Source organism: Suncus etruscus, chromosome 7 (genome assembly GCF_024139225.1).
Source record: "Suncus etruscus isolate mSunEtr1 chromosome 7, mSunEtr1.pri.cur, whole genome shotgun sequence".
Taxonomy (NCBI): domain Eukaryota; kingdom Metazoa; phylum Chordata; class Mammalia; order Eulipotyphla; family Soricidae; genus Suncus; species Suncus etruscus.
The window spans coordinates 52083490-52103434 of record NC_064854.1 but is presented as its reverse complement, the minus strand read 5'-3'; the positions used below and the strand labels follow the sequence as shown (position 1 = coordinate 52103434).

The window sequence follows — 19945 nt, the reverse complement described above, 5'->3', positions numbered from 1 at the left end:
GTTCTTTATGTTTGTTTGGTTGGTTAGTTGTTTTATTCCTTTTTAGGCCACACCTAGTGCTCAGGGTTACTCCTAGCTCTATATTCAGGGGTTACCCTTGGCAGACTCACGGACCCTATGGGATACTGGGGATTGAACCTGGGTCAACCACATGCAAGGCCAACACTTACCCCACTGTACAGGCTAGCCAATGCTTTTGAGCCCCTTCCTAAACTAAGTACTCACCACGGTGAAACCGTAGAAACCTATGGAAATCTGCACTGGAGGCTTGAGTCCCTGAACGCCTCAGACACTGATCAAGGTCCTTAGCTCCATCACTGGGCACAACCCCAGCGAACATGCCCTAACCCTATCACCTTCTGCAGGACTACAGTGAGGATTATATCCAGACGGGCCCCGGGAAGCTGCATGCACGGTCTACACGGCTGTTTGCTGAGGGCGGCATCAGCATCCCTTACACCTGGAACCACACGGTGGTCTATGATGAGGCGCGTGGGCGGATGCCCTTCCTGGTGGAGACGCTGCAGGCCTCAGCTGTGACCGCCCATTACAGCCCCCTGGACGAGAGCCTGGACTTTCAGATCCGTGCAGCCATTTCCAAAGGTATTTGGGGTGCAGGATACCCGTTGCCTTCTGCCCTTGGGCCCTTCTCAGAATGACGCAGGAGCTTCTTGGACGCTCTTCCCAACAAAGACCAAAGGTTGAGCCTATGCATAGTCAGGTCTTGCAGTGGGGCATCTGCAGTTTTGTTTCCATTTTGGGTTTTTGAGTCACACTCAATGGTGCTCAGAGCTTATAACTGGCTCTGCATTCAGGTGGGCTTAGGAGACCCAATGGGATACCAAGGATCTAACAAAGGTTGGCTGTGTACAAGGCAAGCACCCACCCTGCTATGCCATGACTATGGCTCCTGGAGCTGTTGCATGTCCTAAACACATGGAGATCTTGTGATGAAAAGCCCCCAAAACCATCTCTTTTGGAGCAATCAAGTCTATTTGTTCTTGGGAATCAATTATTTCTCATGGGTTTTGATATTCCTAACCCATACTATGAAGGTACTCCTTATGCTCAACTAATGCCCCCCCCCCCAATCTCCATGAGTCAAAAGCAATGTTTCTTGCTTATTTCCACACTGGAGAAGCCTGTGATCTCTCATGAACATATTTCCCTCTTTTATTTCCCCCATTCCTCCCTCTTTTTTGATAATGACAAGTTCCTAAGCAAGTTTTGCTCAGTAGAAACTACCATGCTTCACATTAAATAAATAAAGAAATCCTCTTCTTTGGAGAAAAATAATCAAGAAGGTAAAACAGATACCAAGAAAATTACATCTCATGATTATGAACAACTGTAATTCACTGCAATAGAGACAGGCTCTTAGAAAATCAGTAAGAAAGAAGTCAGATTCCCCTAAGAGAAAAGAATCCACCAAACCAAGAGTACAATAGGTAAGAATCTTGCTTTGCACATGCCTAACCCAAGTTCGATCCCCAGAAGGTCTCCCAAACCCCACCAGGAATGATCCCTGAGCACAGAGCCAGGAGAAAGCCCTGAGTACTGCTGTGGGTGGCTCCATAATCAAAAATAAAAGAAAAAAAATCAAGACTTTGACAAGAAAGACTAATGAAAAAATAAATGTGAAAAGCTTGTTTATCCTTAAGCCATCAGGTTATGCAAATTTAGTCAGTTAGATGCCAATTACAAAGATAAATCAAGCCCCTTTTAACTGTGGGTGCTGAAGGAGGCCTGGAGAATGAGGCCTAAGAACTTAAGAAATGACCAGTACTGGGAGTCTCACCCAACAATGCACATAAACTAGAAATAGTTAAGACCCTTGGTCCTTTAAAATAAAAGGAGGTGGGGCCAGCAAGGTGGCGCTAGAGGTAAGGTGTCTGCCTTGCAAGCGCTAGCCAAGGAAGGACCACGGCTTGATCCCCGGTGTCCCATATGGTCCCCCCAAGCCAGGGGCAATTTCTTAGCGCTTAGCCAGGAGTAACCTCTGAGCATCAAATGGGTGTGGCCCGAAAAACCAATAAAATAAAATAAAATAAAAAATAAATAAAAGGAGGTTAATGTGTAGGTTATGGGGTCATTGCAAGCCCAACTCAGTATCATGAAAAGTTTTGTAAGCCATGTTTACCTTGTTTATTCATTTATGCCAAATGTTAAGTGAATATATTGATGAGGGCAGTTGACCCCAGTACCACATGGTCCTCCAAGAATCATCAGGGGCAAGTGACCCAAAGCACAGAGCCTAAATACACCACCAGGGAGTGCCCCCAAAACATACCAAAAAACAAAGTGGAGCAGGTGCAGTGGGGTCCTCCTGGAGGAGCTCCATTGCAGTGATAGATTTATCTGACTTCCAGTTATGACCCGGTTCCCACATTCTCCTTGACTTTTTGATTGGTATAGATGAAGGCATATCTATCTGCTGTCCAAGAGATTTTCAGACCAGTAGACATCAGTCTCTTCTGGTGTGTAGAATGAGAGTCCAACTCCATTTTGATACTGATTTGTCGAGAAAGGATTGTGTTGTAAGACTGCATACATTTCTAGTATGCATTTCCCAGTGGAAACCCATACATTTCCCAGCAGAAACCAACCTGCTACATTAAGTTTATCACTGAAGATCCAAAATTGTCTTTTACTTTAAACTGACCCCTTTTGGACCATCTACCATTTGTCTGTTTTGCCTTCATTTACTTCCTCTCTTTGCTTGGCATCTCTGTGCTACAGAGAATCATCTAATGTCTATAGGACTCACTCCACATGAAGTTAAGTCTAAACTGAGCCAGAATATTTGGTGATAGCAAGAATTCATATCTGCTCTAGCACAGGGAAATATTCCACAGTGAAAATGTGCCACATCCTTTGTGTTTACTGTCTCACTCCAGGGCTCCTGGTTAACTTGTAACTTGGGGCTCCTGTGAATAGTGCTCCAAAATGCATGGGGACACTTAGGCCTTCAGATGAGTGTCTGAATCATTGCATATGTCACCTCTGCAAGAGAGCTATGGTTTCTGCCTTTCTTTTATTAAAGCATCTTCATTTGGTACCACAGTTACATTCTCACCAACAGTTTGCATGTTCTTGTTTACCCTTGCTCTTGCTGGTCTTTTTGACCTTGGCCATTCTCCTGAGTGTTTGGTCACGTGTTCCTGTGTCCCTCTGTCCCTGTGTCCAAATATTTTTGGTTTGCTTTGCTCTTGGGCTAAATGAGTTCTTCATCTCTTGGACTCTTGGACCATCTGTGTCATCTTCGGAAACTGTTTAGTAAATCCTTCATGGTTTTCCTAGGCAGAGGTAAAAGTGTATCAGACATACCCTCTTCTCAGTCCTGGTTCCAGCTTTCTTCATTCTTTGCAGACAACTTGTGTAACCTCAAGTCTCCAGGTCCTCATCACAGAACAGGATATTCTGGAAGTGGGTCCCTGCATATATTTACATGAAATCAGCAGAACTACATGACTCTTGCCACTCTTTCCATATGCCCTAGAATCCTTTCCATATTTTGGCACCTGATAAACCTTGGGGACTTGCAGATTCTGTTGTAGATGCGAGTTAGAAACTGATCAGGGGCCAGAGTGACAGGACAGTGGGGAGGGCTCTTGCTTTGCAGGAAGCCAACCCAGTGCAATCCCTAGAATCCCATATGTTCCCTTCAGCTCTACATAAGTGATGCCTGAGCACAGAGCCAAGAGGAGAACCTGAGCACTGCTGGGTGTTCCCCACTCCCAATAAAAATGAATTGTCCATTAGATTCTGCTTTTGCTCTGGGATTTTGCTTTTTGATGCTCAAAATACGAGCAGAAGCCTTGCTCTCAAGTCATGGAAAAAGCAATCTTGGGAAGTTTTATGACCTCCATCGAGCCCATTCACTATTGAAACAAGAGACATTTCAAAGTTAGAACGAACCTTCAAGAAAATGAACAAATGGTCACATTTCCTCTGTGAAATGCACCTAAAATATTAAAATAAATCATCAAAATAAATACAGGCTCTTCCTGCATTTAGATTTAGAAAAAACACCTCCGGAAATCCCAGAGCTGTGGAAAATGTGTTAAGATTTTCCCTCAGAGAAATCATTACATTCTTCATTGCCTTTTAAGTTGTGTATGAGCTGCCTTGGCAATTTGAAAGTTGAATTTTGTTGAGCTGCTGATTGATTTTTTTTTTTTTTTGCCTAATATATTTGTTAGATTTTTTTTCCTAAACTGCTTACATCAGTAATGACAGAGTTACTTTCTGAGGAGAATCTGAACTCACCTGCTGCTTGTTTCTGATCTCTGCCTTCATTGTGTTTTATGAAAATGTCCCTGCTCCCCTTGCCACTGTGTCCCCCCAGGACCATAGCTGTGAGACCCGCTCTTGGTGGTTCCAAGTGCATATGACCTACAGAAAAGAATCCATGAGTCAGAAAAACACTAGCAGGGACTTTTTCAGGAATGGAGCATTCAAGTTCCAGTGTGGGCAGACCAAGAGCAGCCCTAAGTGTCATACAGTCATCAGAGGCTTTCATAGCATAGCCTCAGCTCAAGAAGCATGTGGCCTCAGTACTCCGAGAGCTGGAGAGGCAGGTCCAGGCCTTTGGCATTTGTTGAGGATCCTAGGGTGCAGATTTCCTGAACTCAGATCCTACTTGGTCCCAGCTAGTGGTTGCCATGGAGACTGTAAACACTTCTATCAATGGTGTGTTCTATTATGCAAATGTACTAACCAGCCGGAAGTGCTCTTTGCTCCTGGATTCTTTTGTCTCCAGCCCTTCTTCCTGGACCCACTTTGTCCTCACATTTCTGGACATGTTGAGTTTCAAGGACATACTAATTTTTTTGAGCAAGAGCTGTGGAGTTCCTGCTCTTTGGATGAAGCAATGAGCTCAGCTGAGAGAACCAGATTTTATCAAGAAGGCAACTGACTTGCTATATAACTGAAGAACTCGGGGCTTTTGCCCACACACGTGTCCAGAACATTTTTTCTCCTTGTCACCCCTGGGGTCACTGAGTAGAATTTGTGTGGCCCAGAAAGGGGGGAGCAGTTCTCCAGAACAGTCTCACTCAGCCACGGGTTGTCAAGAGTACAGTTTATCTATTGTCCTTTCCCCTCATCTCTGGCTTGTCTGGGGAGGCTTTTCCTGACATCCACTTCCTGACCCCTTTCTAATGGACCTCTTGCAAATGTGTTTCTGCCTAATGGCCCCATTCTTAGCACCCCCCTCTAACATGTCTTCCTCTCTGGCAGGAGATCGAAGTAACCAGTGCCCAACTGGGTTTTTCTTGGATTCAGTCGGACCTTTTTGTGCTGGTAAGTAGAGGAAGGAACAGCGTGTATTCTTTGTTCTAAAGAGGCAGACAACATGCACCATCCGATGCAGCTGTTTTGCCATTTAGCCAGATGGTCAATGTGCATAGTCAGCCCTCTGGACACTCAGTGCACATGGTTACCCCTGCAGACTCTCAGTTCTCTAGATGCCCCAAAATACAGGGGGAAATGGGCATTACCTAAGCTACCTTAAGAATTAGAGGACACTGGAGTAAAGATTAAAAATCAAGCCCAAAGCCTTGATGGCGTGGAGTGTACACAATTCCCAACAGTAGCACCTCCTCATCCTGGACGCCAGTGACAAGGCATCCAGAATCCTTCTCCTGAGTTCAGACTCCAGAACCCCCCAGGGGCCTGGGCAATTCTCGACCTCTTTGTTCTTCTGTTTCATGGGGCTGAATGTCCCCAGACAGGAGCCAGGGAGGGATATGTATAGTAAAACGACAATCTAGGAAGGCAGAGGCCTCCATTCTCCATCACAGCCTCTCAGGCCCCAGACCAACCTCGGTTTCTGGGCCCAGGGCAGATGTGGCCTTGGAGCCTTTGCTGCAGCCAAGAGAGCAGGGTATGAGCTCACTGTGCCTCCTGACTCCTCCTTTCAGATGAGGACGAGTGTGCAGCTGGGACTCCCTGCTCCCACCACTGCCACAATGCCGTGGGCACTTTCTCCTGCTCCTGCCCACCGGGCCTCGCAATTGCTGCTGATGGCAGAACCTGCCAAGGTAGGTGCAGTGGAGTTGGCCGGGCCAGATCCCACTCTCAGGCACAGAGAGTGCCGTGATTGGCTGAAGGAGAGAAAGGATGCTTGCTCTGCCGTCCAATGAGCAGCGGTGCCCGTAGTGATGGAACCGTTTCCATGGCCACCTGAGGGCTAAGTTGTACAGAGACGTGGGGCCTCTTAATGTGTCTGGACACAGGAAAAGTTCCCAGGGTACTAACCAAGAAGTGGGTCACATGTGATGAGCTGGTCCCTGGCCCCCCAGTCTTAATTGCAGCCAAAAACAATCCGGCTTAAGTGTGAAAGACTAGAACCACTTTCCTGCATCCATACGTGGACCCAGCAGGTAGGATTCTACTATCTGGTCCCTGCAGCACTTGGGGCATGAAGGGAACCAGACCTTGCTGTGCAGTAGTGCTGGGCTGGGTTTGATGAGCTGTGTCAGAACATAGTGGTGTCACTTTATTTGTAATGATGAAAGGAGCACAGACTCCTGCCAGGCCCCATTCCCAAGGGGTTCCCCTCACACACACTGATGGAGATCCTAGAAGTCTCAGAGCTGCCTGGGCCAGATGCAATGAGATGATGGCCTGATGAACCATCCCATAAAAGCACACAAACATCACTGTTGTCTTTTGGACTTCACTTTGTAAGGGGCTGGGGGGTTCAGTAAAATGAGGCTCCCTCACAGCCATGTCAAAGATTCATGCATCCACCATGTTGTCCAACGGCTGTCTCATCTTGTCTCATACCTGCTCTGGCCGCACCCTGAATTCTATGGGGGTGGGGGTTAGCCACAACCAGGTGCTCACTCTGTTGCAGACATCGATGAATGCTCTCTGGACAGCCATAGCTGCCCCCCAGCCCAGGACTGCGACAACACCATCGGCTCCTACCGCTGTGTGGTGCGCTGCGGATCTGGCTTCCGAAGGACCTCGGATGGGCTCAGTTGCCAAGGTACAGACACTAAGGTCTAAGCAGGGGCTTGGCCACCTTCAGCATTGTGTGAGAGACCCCCCCTGTACAAACCTGGAACCCTTGTTTTGTCTTCTTATGCTAAGGTTGGAGAACCCACCTGCCTTGTGGATCCTATAACATTCATGTTTTGTTTAAAACTCTTTGCTGGTGTGAAACTACTCAGAACTATATTGCCAAAGGGCCATACACTTGACCTTGGAGAGCAGTCTCCTGAGGTCACTCACAGCAGATGAAGCAGAAAGTTCAGAAAAATCCCTTTGTCCCTCCTCTCCCAACTCTTGCCCCAAAGTGGTAGGTTATGTACTTCCTTGCCCCATCATTTAACACCCAAAGGCCTGACCTAATATTGGAGTTCACTTGGGGCCAAGAGGGAGGCTCAGAGGCCCCAGAGCACCAGGTCAGAGCACTGCATTAGGTGAGCACTGCTGGGTGTGATCCCCAACAGAATAAACAAATCCATTGGCCTCTCTCTTGATGACATGCGTTCTTTGGCTTTTGAAAATGAGCAGTGGCATATGCCAGCTGTCAATGGTATAAAAGCAAATCAGTTTATGGCTCGCCTGTTGAGCCTTCTCACAGCTTCTGGAATAGCCTCTTGGAGCCTTTTCTCCTGTCTCAAGCACTGCCTCACGAGAAGATCATTTTGGAGCCCTTTTAGATTAGCTTCTTAACTGTGGTCACTTGCTTCCTGCTCTTCATACCTCTCTTCCCAAATAATATCTCCAATGTCTAGATGGGCCATTTATTTATCTTACTGCTACCAGAGCACCTCTTGATACCTCCACATTTTGAAAATTAGAGGTAAAACCACCAACAGGGAATTTTGACTGAGGCACAGAATGTGTAAGTAAAAGGGCAGTAGTTCATGTAATGCCCAGGAATGTTGCTCAGCTGTCGTGGAACTGGAGCAATAGGATAGCAGAGAGAGCACGTCTCTTGTACACAGCTGACCCTCATTAGATCTTTGGCATCCTACAAGCTCTACCAGGATTGATCCTGAGTCCAGAGTCAGGAATAACCCCTGAGCATCAACCGGTGAGGCCCAAAAAATAAATATGTCTATTTAGTACAGGACATTTGCCTTGCACATGATTGATCCAGGTTCAATCCCCGGCATCCCATATGGTACCCCAAGCACCATCAGGAGTGATTCCTGAGTACAGAGCCAGGAGTAAGCCTGGATCATCACCAAGTATGGCTTAAAAACAGAGGAGGGGTGTAGAGGGAAGGAGGGATAAAAAGAAATAAAGAGGGAAAGGGAAGAAGGAAGGAAGGAAGAAAAGTAGGAGGAAGGAAGAAGGAAGGAAGGAAGGAAGGAAGGAAGGAAGGAAGGAAGGAAGGAAGGAAGGAAGGAAGGAAGGAAGGAAGGAAGGAAGGAAGGAAGGAAGGAAAAGAAAAAAGGAAGAAGGAAGAAAAAAGAGGGAGGGAAAGGTAGATTTTCAAGTCACCTTCAAGAACAGCTGCATTGGACTTATTTTGGAGGACATGTTTGAGTTCCAGAGTAACGACAGGAGGAACTTTCCTGCTCCCTAACAGTGTCTTGTGTCCCGCAGACATCAATGAGTGCCAAGAGGCCAGCCCGTGCCAGCAGAGCTGCTCCAACACCATCGGGAGCTTCCAGTGTGACTGTGAGCCTGGCTACCAGCTGAGAGGCAGGAAGTGCCTGGGTAAAGCCAAACACACAATTTTGTGTCTCTTTGCTTCTGGTTCATGCCCAACAGTGCTCAATGGACCAAGCAGCACAGGGATCACACTGGGCCCTCCACAATCAAAGCATAAGATACAGCCCTTTGAGTGTCTCCCCAGTCCTTTTTTAAACTTCCTTTTTTGTTTTGTTTTGGAGCCACATCTGGCTGTTCTCAAGGGTTAACCTAGGCTCTGCACTCAGGACTTATTCCTGACAGTGTCCAGGGGACCATGTGGGGTGGCAGGGATTAAACCTGGGTCAGCTCTCTGCAAGACAAGCCCCTTCCCCCACTGTATTATCTCTATGACCCTTGTTTGTAATTTCTTAGTGGAACTTGAGCTCATCGTTTTTTTTTTTCCTTTTGGTTTCTGGGCCACAGTGGGCAATGTTCAAGTTGCTCCTGTCTACACTCAGGAATTATTTCTTTTTTTTTTTTTTTTTTGTTTTTGGGCCACACCCAGCAGTGCTCAGAGGTTACTCCTGGCTGTCTGCTCAGAAATAGCTTCTGGCAGGCACGGGGGACCATATGGGACACCGGGATTCGAACCAACCACCTTTGGTCCTGGATCGGCTGGTTGCCAGGCAAACGCCACTGTGCTATCTCTTCGGGCCCAGGAATTATTTCTGACATTGCTCAAGGAACCATATGGGATACCAGGGATCAAACCTGGGTTGACCTCATGCAAGGCAAGTGCTTTCTGCTGCAATATCACTCTGGTTCCTCATCTTTGTTTTTAATGAACTCATTCTTTTTGTGTGGTACCAGGGATTAAACCTGGGACCTCACACAGGCAAGGAAAGTGCTCTATCACCCAGCCATATTCCTTGACCCCACATCATGTCTATTATTAATGAATATTGCTGTTGATTGCATAGTCATGGGGTGGAGGGTGAGTTATGCCTTATTTTAAAATAAAATTGGGATCAGATTGATAGTAAAATGAATAGGTACTTGCCTTGCACACTAAGGGCACTTGTCTTCCATATTTCTGATCTAGATTTAATCCCTGGCACCTCATAAAATCCCTCAAACCCTGCTAGGAGTGATTGTAAGTGCAGAGCCAGCATCAGCCCTCAGCACTGTTGGGTATGGCTTTGAAATGAAAAGAAACAAGCCAAATCCTCAAAATTTTGAACACCAAAGCAATATTTCAAATCACACCCACCACATCTTCCTCCCAGAAAAATTCAAGTTCTATAATGTAAAATGACTCATATATATCCTATATGTCTGTGAACACATTACATTTTCGGAGAGCATGTTGTAAGCTGGAGAAAAGATTTTAAAATGTCACAAGATACAATGCATTAAGAATAGTATTTGCAAAGCTAACAAAAAAAAAAGAAAGAAAAGAAAAAAAGAGAAAAATTAAAAAAAAAAAAAAAGAAAACAAAAAAAAGAATAGTATTTGCTTCACCACTGAGGTGAATGAGGTATATGAGGTCAGGAAGGTGTTTCACATGGGAACGAAACTCAGGTCTCAGAAAATGGAGAAGCTCTGGGCCAGAGTGATAGCACAGCAGGGAAAGTATTTACCTTTCATGAAGCCAACCCTGATTCTATCCTCTACATCCCATACGATTCCCCCCAGCACCTCCAGGAGTGATCTCTGAGTGCAGAGCCAGAAGTAAGCCCTGAGAATTGCTGGGTGTAGTCCAGAAATTCAAAAAATATATTTGTTATTTTTTTACATCCACCAGTATTCAGGTGTTACTCCTGACACTGCACTCAGAAATGACACCTAGCAAGCTCAGGGTGGTGGTGGTGGGGGAACCATATGGGATGCTGAGGATTGAATCCAGGTCAAACACATAGAAGACTAACACCCTACCCACTGTGCTGTCAGTCCCATTCCTAATCAAAAAATATTTTAAGAATCAAATATAAAAGTACTTTTTTACAGAAAAGTGGGAGAGTTTGTTTTCCCAGTGTATAACCTTCATTCTTTTTGCTCAGACATAAACGAGTGTCGGCAGAGCGTGTGCCGGCCAGACCAGCACTGCAAGAATACTCGGGGAGGCTACAGGTGCATTGACCTCTGCCCAAGTGGCATGACCAAAGCCCAGAATGGCAGCTGCGTGGGTGAGTGTCCACAGTTCAGTCAGACCCACACTTACCTTCTGGCCAGGCCAAGATGTCTGTCTGTTTCACGCAGGGTCTGCAGAGTTGAGTAGCTAGAAAAATAAGTACTTACAGGAGCAGAAAAGAGGATGAGGGTGGAGAAGAGGGGAAGCGCTTACCTTGCACTCAGTTGCCCAAGTTTGATCCCCAGAACTGCCTGTGGTTTTCCAAGTACTACCAGGAGTGATTCTAGAACACAGAGATCCCAGGAAGCCAAAATACACACACACACAAAATGATAATAGTAGCCATAGTAGTAAAAATGATAATCCTAATGAGAAATAGCAGGTGGGGACAGAGAGATGATCCAACATGCAGAGCATTTGCCTTATGTACAGACAACCTGGGTTCAATGCCTGGCACAGATATGTTGTCTAAAAATAGTCAGGAGTAAACCCCTGAGCACAGAATCAGAAGTAAGTCCTGACAAAACTAACAAAAAGAGTGAGAATAAAAATTCTTTTCGATATGGGGAGCAATCAGAGGGTAGGTAAAGGGCAGTTCAGACGTGGGATACTAAAGCCTTGAGTTGTGACCTCAAGTTATGGTCACAAGGTGGGGGTCTGTGTGCACCTTTGACAAGTCTAGCGCATGACCTGTAGGGCAGAGTGATTTTAGTCTGAACGGAAATCACAGGAGCTCATGCCCTTTCGGGTCTGCAGATATTGACGAGTGCAGAGATGGTGCCCACCAGTGCCGCTACAACCAGGTGTGTGAGAACACCAGAGGCAGCTACCGATGTGTGTGCCCACGGGGCCACCGGGCGCAAAGACTCGGCAAACCCTGTGTGGGTAAGTGGATGGCACTCTTGCTGAGGGCTCAGCAGAGGGCTCAGGACCATGATCCAACTTGCTTTCTGGCTGCAGCTGCAAGGCCATGTTGACTTACATGTGTCTCAGTGTCGTCTGAGTGCCTCCTTCTTGGCTCATTTATAGGGATGTCTCCCTGGTGGTGATTATAATCAGTCATCGCCCAATCCATGGCATCTCACTTGTGAAGCTCAGATCACGGATTTCCCTTCTCTGTGCACTTGGCATAATAAATATCTACCTGGGCACATTTGAATCTGAAGTAGATTTACAGGTCATGGGAAGGTTCATGCATGATGAATTGAAACATGAAAATTCCTGCAATGCAGAAATTAATCATTCCTTTGTTGCCCCTATAACTTCTGCTTCATTTGCTATTTCCTGTGCTATAAATAACTAAATTTCCCAACTGTATGTTTGTTCCCATCTTAGTTATAAGTGGCTGTTGAACAAGGGTTATGGCAGCAAAAAAAAAAAATAACCTGTGCTTTAAAAATTTTACTTACTTGGGGCTAGATAGATAGTACAGGTAAGGCACTAGCTTTGCATGCAGCCAATCCATGTTCTATCTGCCGTACCACATAGGGTCCCCCGAGCCTGCCAGGAGTGATCCTTGAGCACAGAGCCATGAATAAGCCCTGAGCATAGCCAGGTGTGGCCCCAAAGTGAACAAAAAATGAATGTGCCATAACCAAAAAATGATGATAAAATTATATTCCTTGGAATACTGGAAATTATATTTCTAGAAATATTTTAATGTAAGAGAAATGTATGAGGATTTTTAAAGAGTGGCTTCTGATTTGTATGCTATGGTTTCATCATTGATTGCCTATCGGGCAGTATATAGCAATTTTAGCAAATTCTTCCCAGAGCAATTTATAGCAAATTCTCCCAGGAAGACAGCCATGTCTTTATACAGTCCCTAGTGTGTTGATTTGTGTGTACAGTTGTTGAAACTAATCCTGAGAACAGAAACAAGTACTTCTAGCCTTCTATGTAGAGATCATAATTTGTGTATAGTTTAACATTGGCATTGGCCATCACAGTGACAAGAAAAATTAAGCACGTACACAAATTTGACCAGAATAAGCTGAGGAATAAACCCTTGAATAAGATCAAGCCATTGCCTTAAGAGATGACAAATGTTTTCATTTCTGTTTACTGAAATAAGTTTAGGCAAAATGTATTCATTTGATTCTGCTTGTTCCTGTTGTTTTCTTCCATATCACTGTGGTCATTTTCAGCATTAGATTCTGATCTATGGTTCTCTGTCAGTCTTCCCACTTATAAACGGAATTTCCAAGTAGATGCTATGTAATCAAAGGAAAAAAAAAGACTGCCTTAAAATTGTGTGGGCTTTACATCTTAAGTTAGAAATGCTTCTGTGCCTTCATGTCTTCTTTTCCACTCATGCTTTTTAAAATGTTGGCTTGACTTTTAATGAACGCTTATTGATCGCAAAGAAATCAGAGGCAAAGGAAATGCTTATAGTTAGCCCCTTCCCTGCACTGCACATTTATATGTGTAGCAAAGAGCAGATGCCTTGTAATATGCATCCAAATGAGAGAGACGAGTGTGTTCTCTCCTCCACTACTGTGGTTCAAATCTATGTAGCCTTTGGATTTATCTCACTCACCCCATGACCCTGTATGTTTCTCTCATACATGGAAACAATCTCTGGGGTGGAGGTGGGGGAGCCTAAAAACTTCCTCCCAAGTTCATCCCAGTGAGAAACTCCTGGATTGCTGCGCTCAGAATATAGTGTACTATTTGTTTCACCATTTGATTCTTATTCCTATGTGTGTTTTCTTTTCTCTCTGCATCCATGGCACACGAGCAGACATTAACGAATGTGAACAGGTGCCTAAGCCTTGTGCCTTTCAGTGCTCCAACACCCCTGGCAGCTTCAAGTGTGTGTGTCCGCCAGGACAACATTTACTAGGGGACGGGCAGTCTTGCGCTGGACTGGAGAGGCTGCCGAGCGCCGGTTCCCAGTACCGTAGTTCTAACCCGGCCTGGTTCCCCCCGCTGAGAAGCCGCCATCAACCCCAGCGGCAGTACCGAGCCTTCTCCCAGGTCTACGGCTCCTACTCAGAGTCTAGGCGCAGCGGGACAGCCCTCTCCAGGACTAGGAGGACTCTTAGGAGACCTTGCCCGGAAGGCTCAGAGGCCAGCTCTGGCGCATGTGTAGGTAAATGTTAGCCCTGTTATGTTTCTTCTCGGTGGGCAGGTGCAGGGGCAGTGCCAGCCACTATTCATCCCAGAGCAATGGCAGCTCAGCCCTGGAAGACTGGTTAGTGAAGCACCTAGAAGGATAATACACTCTATCCCAACAGATGGTGTTGACATGGGTGCAGCCCAATCACTTCTTGCTTTTCATGACAGTTTATTTCTTTTTTCTTTCTTTTTGACCACTCTGAAATGTCACTGAGTTTAATGTTACAGGGACAAATCAGTGGCATCCAGCCTCTCTCTTTCAAAAGGAGAATTGTGGATTGTGGCAGTATCTGCCTGATGCCTGAGATGATGCTTAAAGAAAGGGTTTCAGCCATGGTGTCAGCCACCTGTGCTGTGAGCTGATCACTGAAACCTTCATGGAATGAGCCTGTGTCCACAAAAGTCAGCTAAGACAATCTCAGGCTGCTTTTATGGCTCTGAAACTTGCTCCTAGTGTCTTTGTCTGGATTCAATGAGCCTGTAATTTAATACGTTTACAAGGTAAAGGGCAATTTCCAACTCAAGAATGGAGACATTGGGGTTGGAGAAATAGTACAGTAGATAGCGCACTTGCCTTCCACACAACCCACCTGGGTTCAATCCCTGATATACCATATGGTCCCCAAGCATTACCAGGAGTGAACCCTGAGTGAAGATCCTGGGGTAAGCCCTGAACCAGGTAAGCCCTGAGCCTGGCCGGGCCTGGCCCAGAAACCAAAATCAATCAAACAAAAAGAATGGAGGCCTTGTTTTCCATGAGGTGCAGATAGTGCCATCTGCCCTTCATGTCAGTCACCTTTTCATACATGTTGTTGAGCAATTCACAAATAAGAATATGCAAACAGGGGCTGGTGAGGTGGCGTTAGAGGTAAGGTGTCTGCCTTGCAAGCACTAGCCAAGGAAGGACTGCGGTTCGATCCCCCGGCCTCCCATATGGTCCCCCCAAGCCAGGGGCAATTTCTGAGTGCTTAGCCAAGAGTAACCCCTGAGTATCAAATGGGTGTGGCCTCCCCCCAAAAAAAGTTAAGAATTTGCAAACATATGTTAGCCCCACTTCTATTTTTTTTTTAAATAATGGCATTAAGGTTTACAAACTCTTCTTACGGTTTTATATATGAAATAATCCTTCCAACACATCCTCCATACAGGGTCCCCAACCACTTCTTACAGTGGTTTCCTCCTGAAGACCAGTTCTGTGTCTGTTGGCTTTGGGCTGTTGTTATCCCCCTCTTCTGTATTGTACATGAGAGAGATCATTCTCTGTTTGTTCCTCTCCTAACTAACTTTAGTCAACATAATACTCTCCATCTTTGTAACAAAAAATGTCATGATTCCATTTCTTCTTACAGCTAAGTTGTATTCCTTTGTGTATATGTACCACATTTCTTTATTGCTTGTTTTTTTTTTAATCCAGATCTTGGATTCTTGGGTTGTTTCCAGATTCTAGCTATACTGAATAGTGCTTCAGTAAACATCACAAATGTCTTTTCTAAATGGAGTGTTTGGACACTTGAGTGGATGCTCAGAAGTGGAAATGCCAAGTCACAAGCAATCTCAATGTCTTCATTTCTCCCTTCAAAGCGAAATGTTTCATTGCTTAGTTTTAGTCTGATTGATCTATCCCAAGTAGATAAAGCAGTTTTGAAGTCTCCCACTGCTATAATGTTGCTGTCAGTATCTTTCTTCAGGTCTCTTAGCAGTTGCTATCAGAGTTTGGATGGTCACTTATTAGGTGCATAAATGTTGAGGCCTGTGAGTTTTTCCTGGTGTTCAGACCCCTTGGTCTTTAAGTGATGGCCATCTGTGTCCCTTACGACTTTTCTCACTTGAAGTCTGTGTTGTCTGGTCTAAGTATGGTCACTCCATCTATTGTAAGAGGGTTGTTTTCTTGAAATACTGTTTGACAATCTTTAACTTGTTTCCACTGATCAAATGTGTCTCTTGTTAACAACAGAAATTTGGGTTCATTTTTCTGATCCATACTACCACTCTATCTCTTAATTTGTACATTTAGGCTATTGACATTGAGTGAGATCATATCAATGAGGGTTTGTTTTAACTTGCAGAGGCCTCTTCAGTGCTTCTTGCAGAGTTGGTCTAGAGGCTGTGAAGTTTCTGAGAGTTACCAATGCCTGAAATTGTGTACCAATCTCTCAGATATGAATGAAAGTTTGGCTGGGAAGAATATTCTTGATGAGATGTTCAGATCATTATGGTTTGTTTTTTTTTAACAATATACCACTATTTTCTTCTGGCCCATACTCTCTTAATAAGTCTGCTCTGAATCATTTTGTTTATTTGTTTTATTTGTTTGTTTTGCTTTTGGTCTTGTGGCCACATTCAGTGGTGCTCTTGGGTTACTCCTGGCTTTACATTCAGGAATCATCCTGGCAGGGAACTCAGGGAACCTTTTATGGTGCTGGAAAACAAACCCAGATCAGCCACATGCAAGTCAAGCACCCTTCCCACTCTACTATGACTCTGGACCCTCTGCTATGAGTTTTAAGGAAACTCGTTTTTGGTTTTGGTTTTGGTGCTTAGGAGTTACTCCTGGCTCTACACTCAAAAATCATTCCTGATTGGCTAGGGGGACCATATGATACTGGGGATTGAACCTGGTCTGCTGCATACAAGGCAATGCCCTATCCATTCTGCTATCGCTCTGGCTCATTAAGGATATCTTTATATGTAATTTTCTTCTTTGATCTTGCTGCTTTATTTTATCTGTCTTTGGTTTTCTTCATTCTGATTATGATGATCCTAGTCGTATTTTATTTGGATTTCTCTTGGCTGGGACCCTTTAGTCCACTTGGATCTGAGTGCCTGGAATTCCTCAACTCTGGGAATTTCTCAGCTATGATTTTTTTAATGATTTTTTTCATCCCATCATCTTCTTCAAGGACTCCAATGATTCTTAAGCTGTTCCTCTTAAACTCATCCCATAATTCTCCTGTGTATTGTTCATTAATGTTGAGACATTTTTCCCCATCAACTGTGTTTTTATTTCCTCATATCAGCTTGGAGTTCACTGATTTTATTCTAGGCTGCTCTCTGCTGCCAGGCCTTCCCCTGACTTTTTTCTTTTATTTCACCTTTTAGACTCTTCAGTTCCATCACTTCTGATGGCAGTTTCCTCATTTCTTTTTTATTTATTATTATTATTATTTAGGTTTTGGGGCCACACCCAGTGATGCTCAGGGGTTACTCCTGGCTATGCACTCAGAAATTGCTCCTAGCTTGGGGGACCATATGGGATGCTGGGGGATCGCACCATGATCCATGCTAGGTCGGCCACGTGAAGGCAAATGCCCTACCACTGCACCAGCACTCTGGCCCCAAGTTTTTTAATTTCTACCATTATCTTTACTCTCAAAGTTTCTCTTGCATTATGACTGCCTGCACCATTATTCCTTTGGGCTCATGAAACGTCAGCATGTTTTCTCTGAAGTCCTTTTTTGAGGTGGGGTCCCAGGAACACTGGAAGTACCTTCTGGGCTATGTCCCTGCCCAGTGAATGTGGTGGGGCTCTACCCTGCTTTCCCATTTCATCAGTTGCCATTTGGCTCCCTTCTAGTAGGGATGACTCCCAGGAAGATAGATAAACTCCTTACAGCCACTTTTGTCATGACTCATTGCTTGGAGCTCTGTATGTAGGCTCTAGAAGCTACTTTCAGTGTCCTTGATTCTTGGTTCCTTTCCTCTTATTGAAATGTAGGGTTCTCTGATTTTTTTAGTGATACATCTACCTTTGTGATTTTTCTTCTCTTGGGTGTCTGTGATTGGAATTAGATTCTGCCCCCTATGAGCTTATTCATTTGTAGCCAGCAAAGCCCACTCCAGAATTTGTGACTTGATTGCAAAGCATAATTGCTTGCTGTGAGTTGGGGAGGAGAGGAGGATTGTGCAGCTACTTTATGAGCAGCTACCTGTGTGCACTTCTGAAAGTGCTACTGGGGAAATGCAAGGTAATGGATGGGCTCGGGTTGGCTCAGAGATCACCAACCCAGGCCCCACCATAGTATCCAGAGAATGAGCATGGAAAAGCCGGCGTGAAATGATCCCCTTCTCCAAGCTGAAGGAAGCAACTTGGGAAAAGGAAGTCCTTCCCCTAGGAAAACACTGTTCGGTAGCTGTTCCATGCTTTTCTTATTGTTTCCTGAATATGTTTTATTAGCATTTCTTTCAGTCATTGTAAATGTTTTTTCATTTTCTCACTGTTTTTAAACCCCCCTCTTTATTCATGAGTGACCCTAAGCTTCTTATAAACCCTCTGAATTCTTCAGCTTTTACCTTTTCCTTGAGGTCTACATTTTCTCCTCAATATTTTTCCTCTCTCCATATTCAAGTGAATAGGACAAATACAGAAACTTCTGGTCAGTGTCCCAGGAACCTGGTGATGCCCATTTCTCTTCCTATCTTAATCCTATGCATCATTACACAGCATTCTGAGTTTTGTTCCACGTGGTCAAACACTTTCCTTCTTACATCTGTGAAGCTTCTGTTCATTTCCCAAGGCCACTCCTAGTCCTCCTGAGTTGTTTCGGATCTTTCATGACCATAACGTTGACCTGACTCTTGCCATGCCTTATTGTTGTTTTCTTCGGAACAGAACCAACTTCCTCTATCATCCTTCGGAGTGGACCCTTTCCATATCCCTTTCCATATCCACCCATCTGCATTCATTTCTGGCAAGCTTTTTTCTTCTCCTATACCTCTCATGCAGGCAAATTTTTATTTCTTTAAGCGGTGGTTAGTGAATTGAACTACACTACACACACCAGAGTCATCTACCAGACTTCTCCTTTATGGAAGGTTCAAGTCATTTCAACAAAGTGTTCTCTGTTAATAACTGTTCTTTATTTCTTTTTCTCTAATTATGCTTTGTAGTTCCATGATACTAAAATGTTCTGTGTTTTTCTGAATCTGTATATTATGTTAATTTATGCTTATAAGAATTCACCTACCCAAATCTCCCACTTTGAGATACTAACTATGAGGGTGAGGGTCAGGCTTGAAGAATCTCCAAACTTCTACAACCAGTTCATTACTGGTTGCTTATGTTTTATTTGGGAGCAATTTATAGTTGAACTTTTGGAAATAGCTCTTAAAATATGATTAATATTTCATAGATTGGTATTAATAAAGAACTGTACATTAGTATTGAAGAGATCTTTGAAATTGTTTAACATCAAATGCCCAATGCCTTTAAGTATCTAGGATACTCAGCTTACAAAGATCCACTGTATCATGATCAACCTTCTTTTGACTTGTTCTAAAAGTAACTTTTTTTGGGGGGGGGGCCACACCCTGTGACGCTCAGGGGTTACTCCTGGCTATGCGCTCAGAAGTTGCTCCTGGCTTCTTGGGGGACCATATGGGAAGCCAGGGGATCGAACCGCAGTCCGTCCTAGGCTAGCGCAGGCAAGGCAGGCACCTTACCTCCAGTGCCACCGCCCGGCCCCCTAAAAGTAACTTTTAAAGATAGAAAAACAGAGGCCAGAGCGGTGGCACAGCAATAAAGTGTTTGCCTTACACGCGGCTGACCTAGGACAGACCACGTCTTGATCCCCCGGCATCCCAATGGTCCCCCAAGCCAGGAGCGATTTCTGAGCGTATAGTCGGGAGTAACCCCTGAGCATCAATGGGTGTGGCCCAAAAACAAAACAAAACAAAAAACCTCAACTAATGAATTACATGATAAATCAGTTATTTAAATATAAATAACTTAGGGCCAGAGAAATAGCACAGTGGTAGGGCATATGCCTTGCACACAGCCGATCTGGGACGGACCTGGGTTCAATCCTTGGCATCCTATATGGTCCCCCAAGCCTGCCAGGGCCATTTCTGAGTGCAGAGCCAGGAGTAACCCCTGAGCACACAGTGTGTGGCTCCAAAACCAAAATAAATAAATAAATAACTTGGTAAAACAGTTCTCTAATAAAATTTTTAAAAATCAATAGCATGGCAGTTAATTTCAATTTTCCCATCCAAAAACATATAATATGTGAAATGAATCATCTTTACTACTGAGTCTTGATAAACACATTAGTAAACGCGAGTATTAACTTGTTGCAGATCTATCTTGGAAGAGC

At 44.6% G+C, this 19945-nt stretch overlaps 1 protein-coding gene across 1 annotated transcript in view; it reads left to right on the top strand.

The window, feature by feature from the left end:
- HMCN1 (hemicentin 1) overlaps positions 1–19945 on the top strand; it is a 414107-nt gene that overhangs the window by 384988 nt on the left and 9174 nt on the right. The window contains 8 exon segments of the mRNA XM_049777571.1: positions 366–603; positions 5242–5304; positions 5925–6044; positions 6863–6997; positions 8572–8685; positions 10663–10788; positions 11490–11618; positions 13477–13827. Coding sequence (XP_049633528.1) covers positions 366–603; positions 5242–5304; positions 5925–6044; positions 6863–6997; positions 8572–8685; positions 10663–10788; positions 11490–11618; positions 13477–13827 — 1276 coding nt within the window.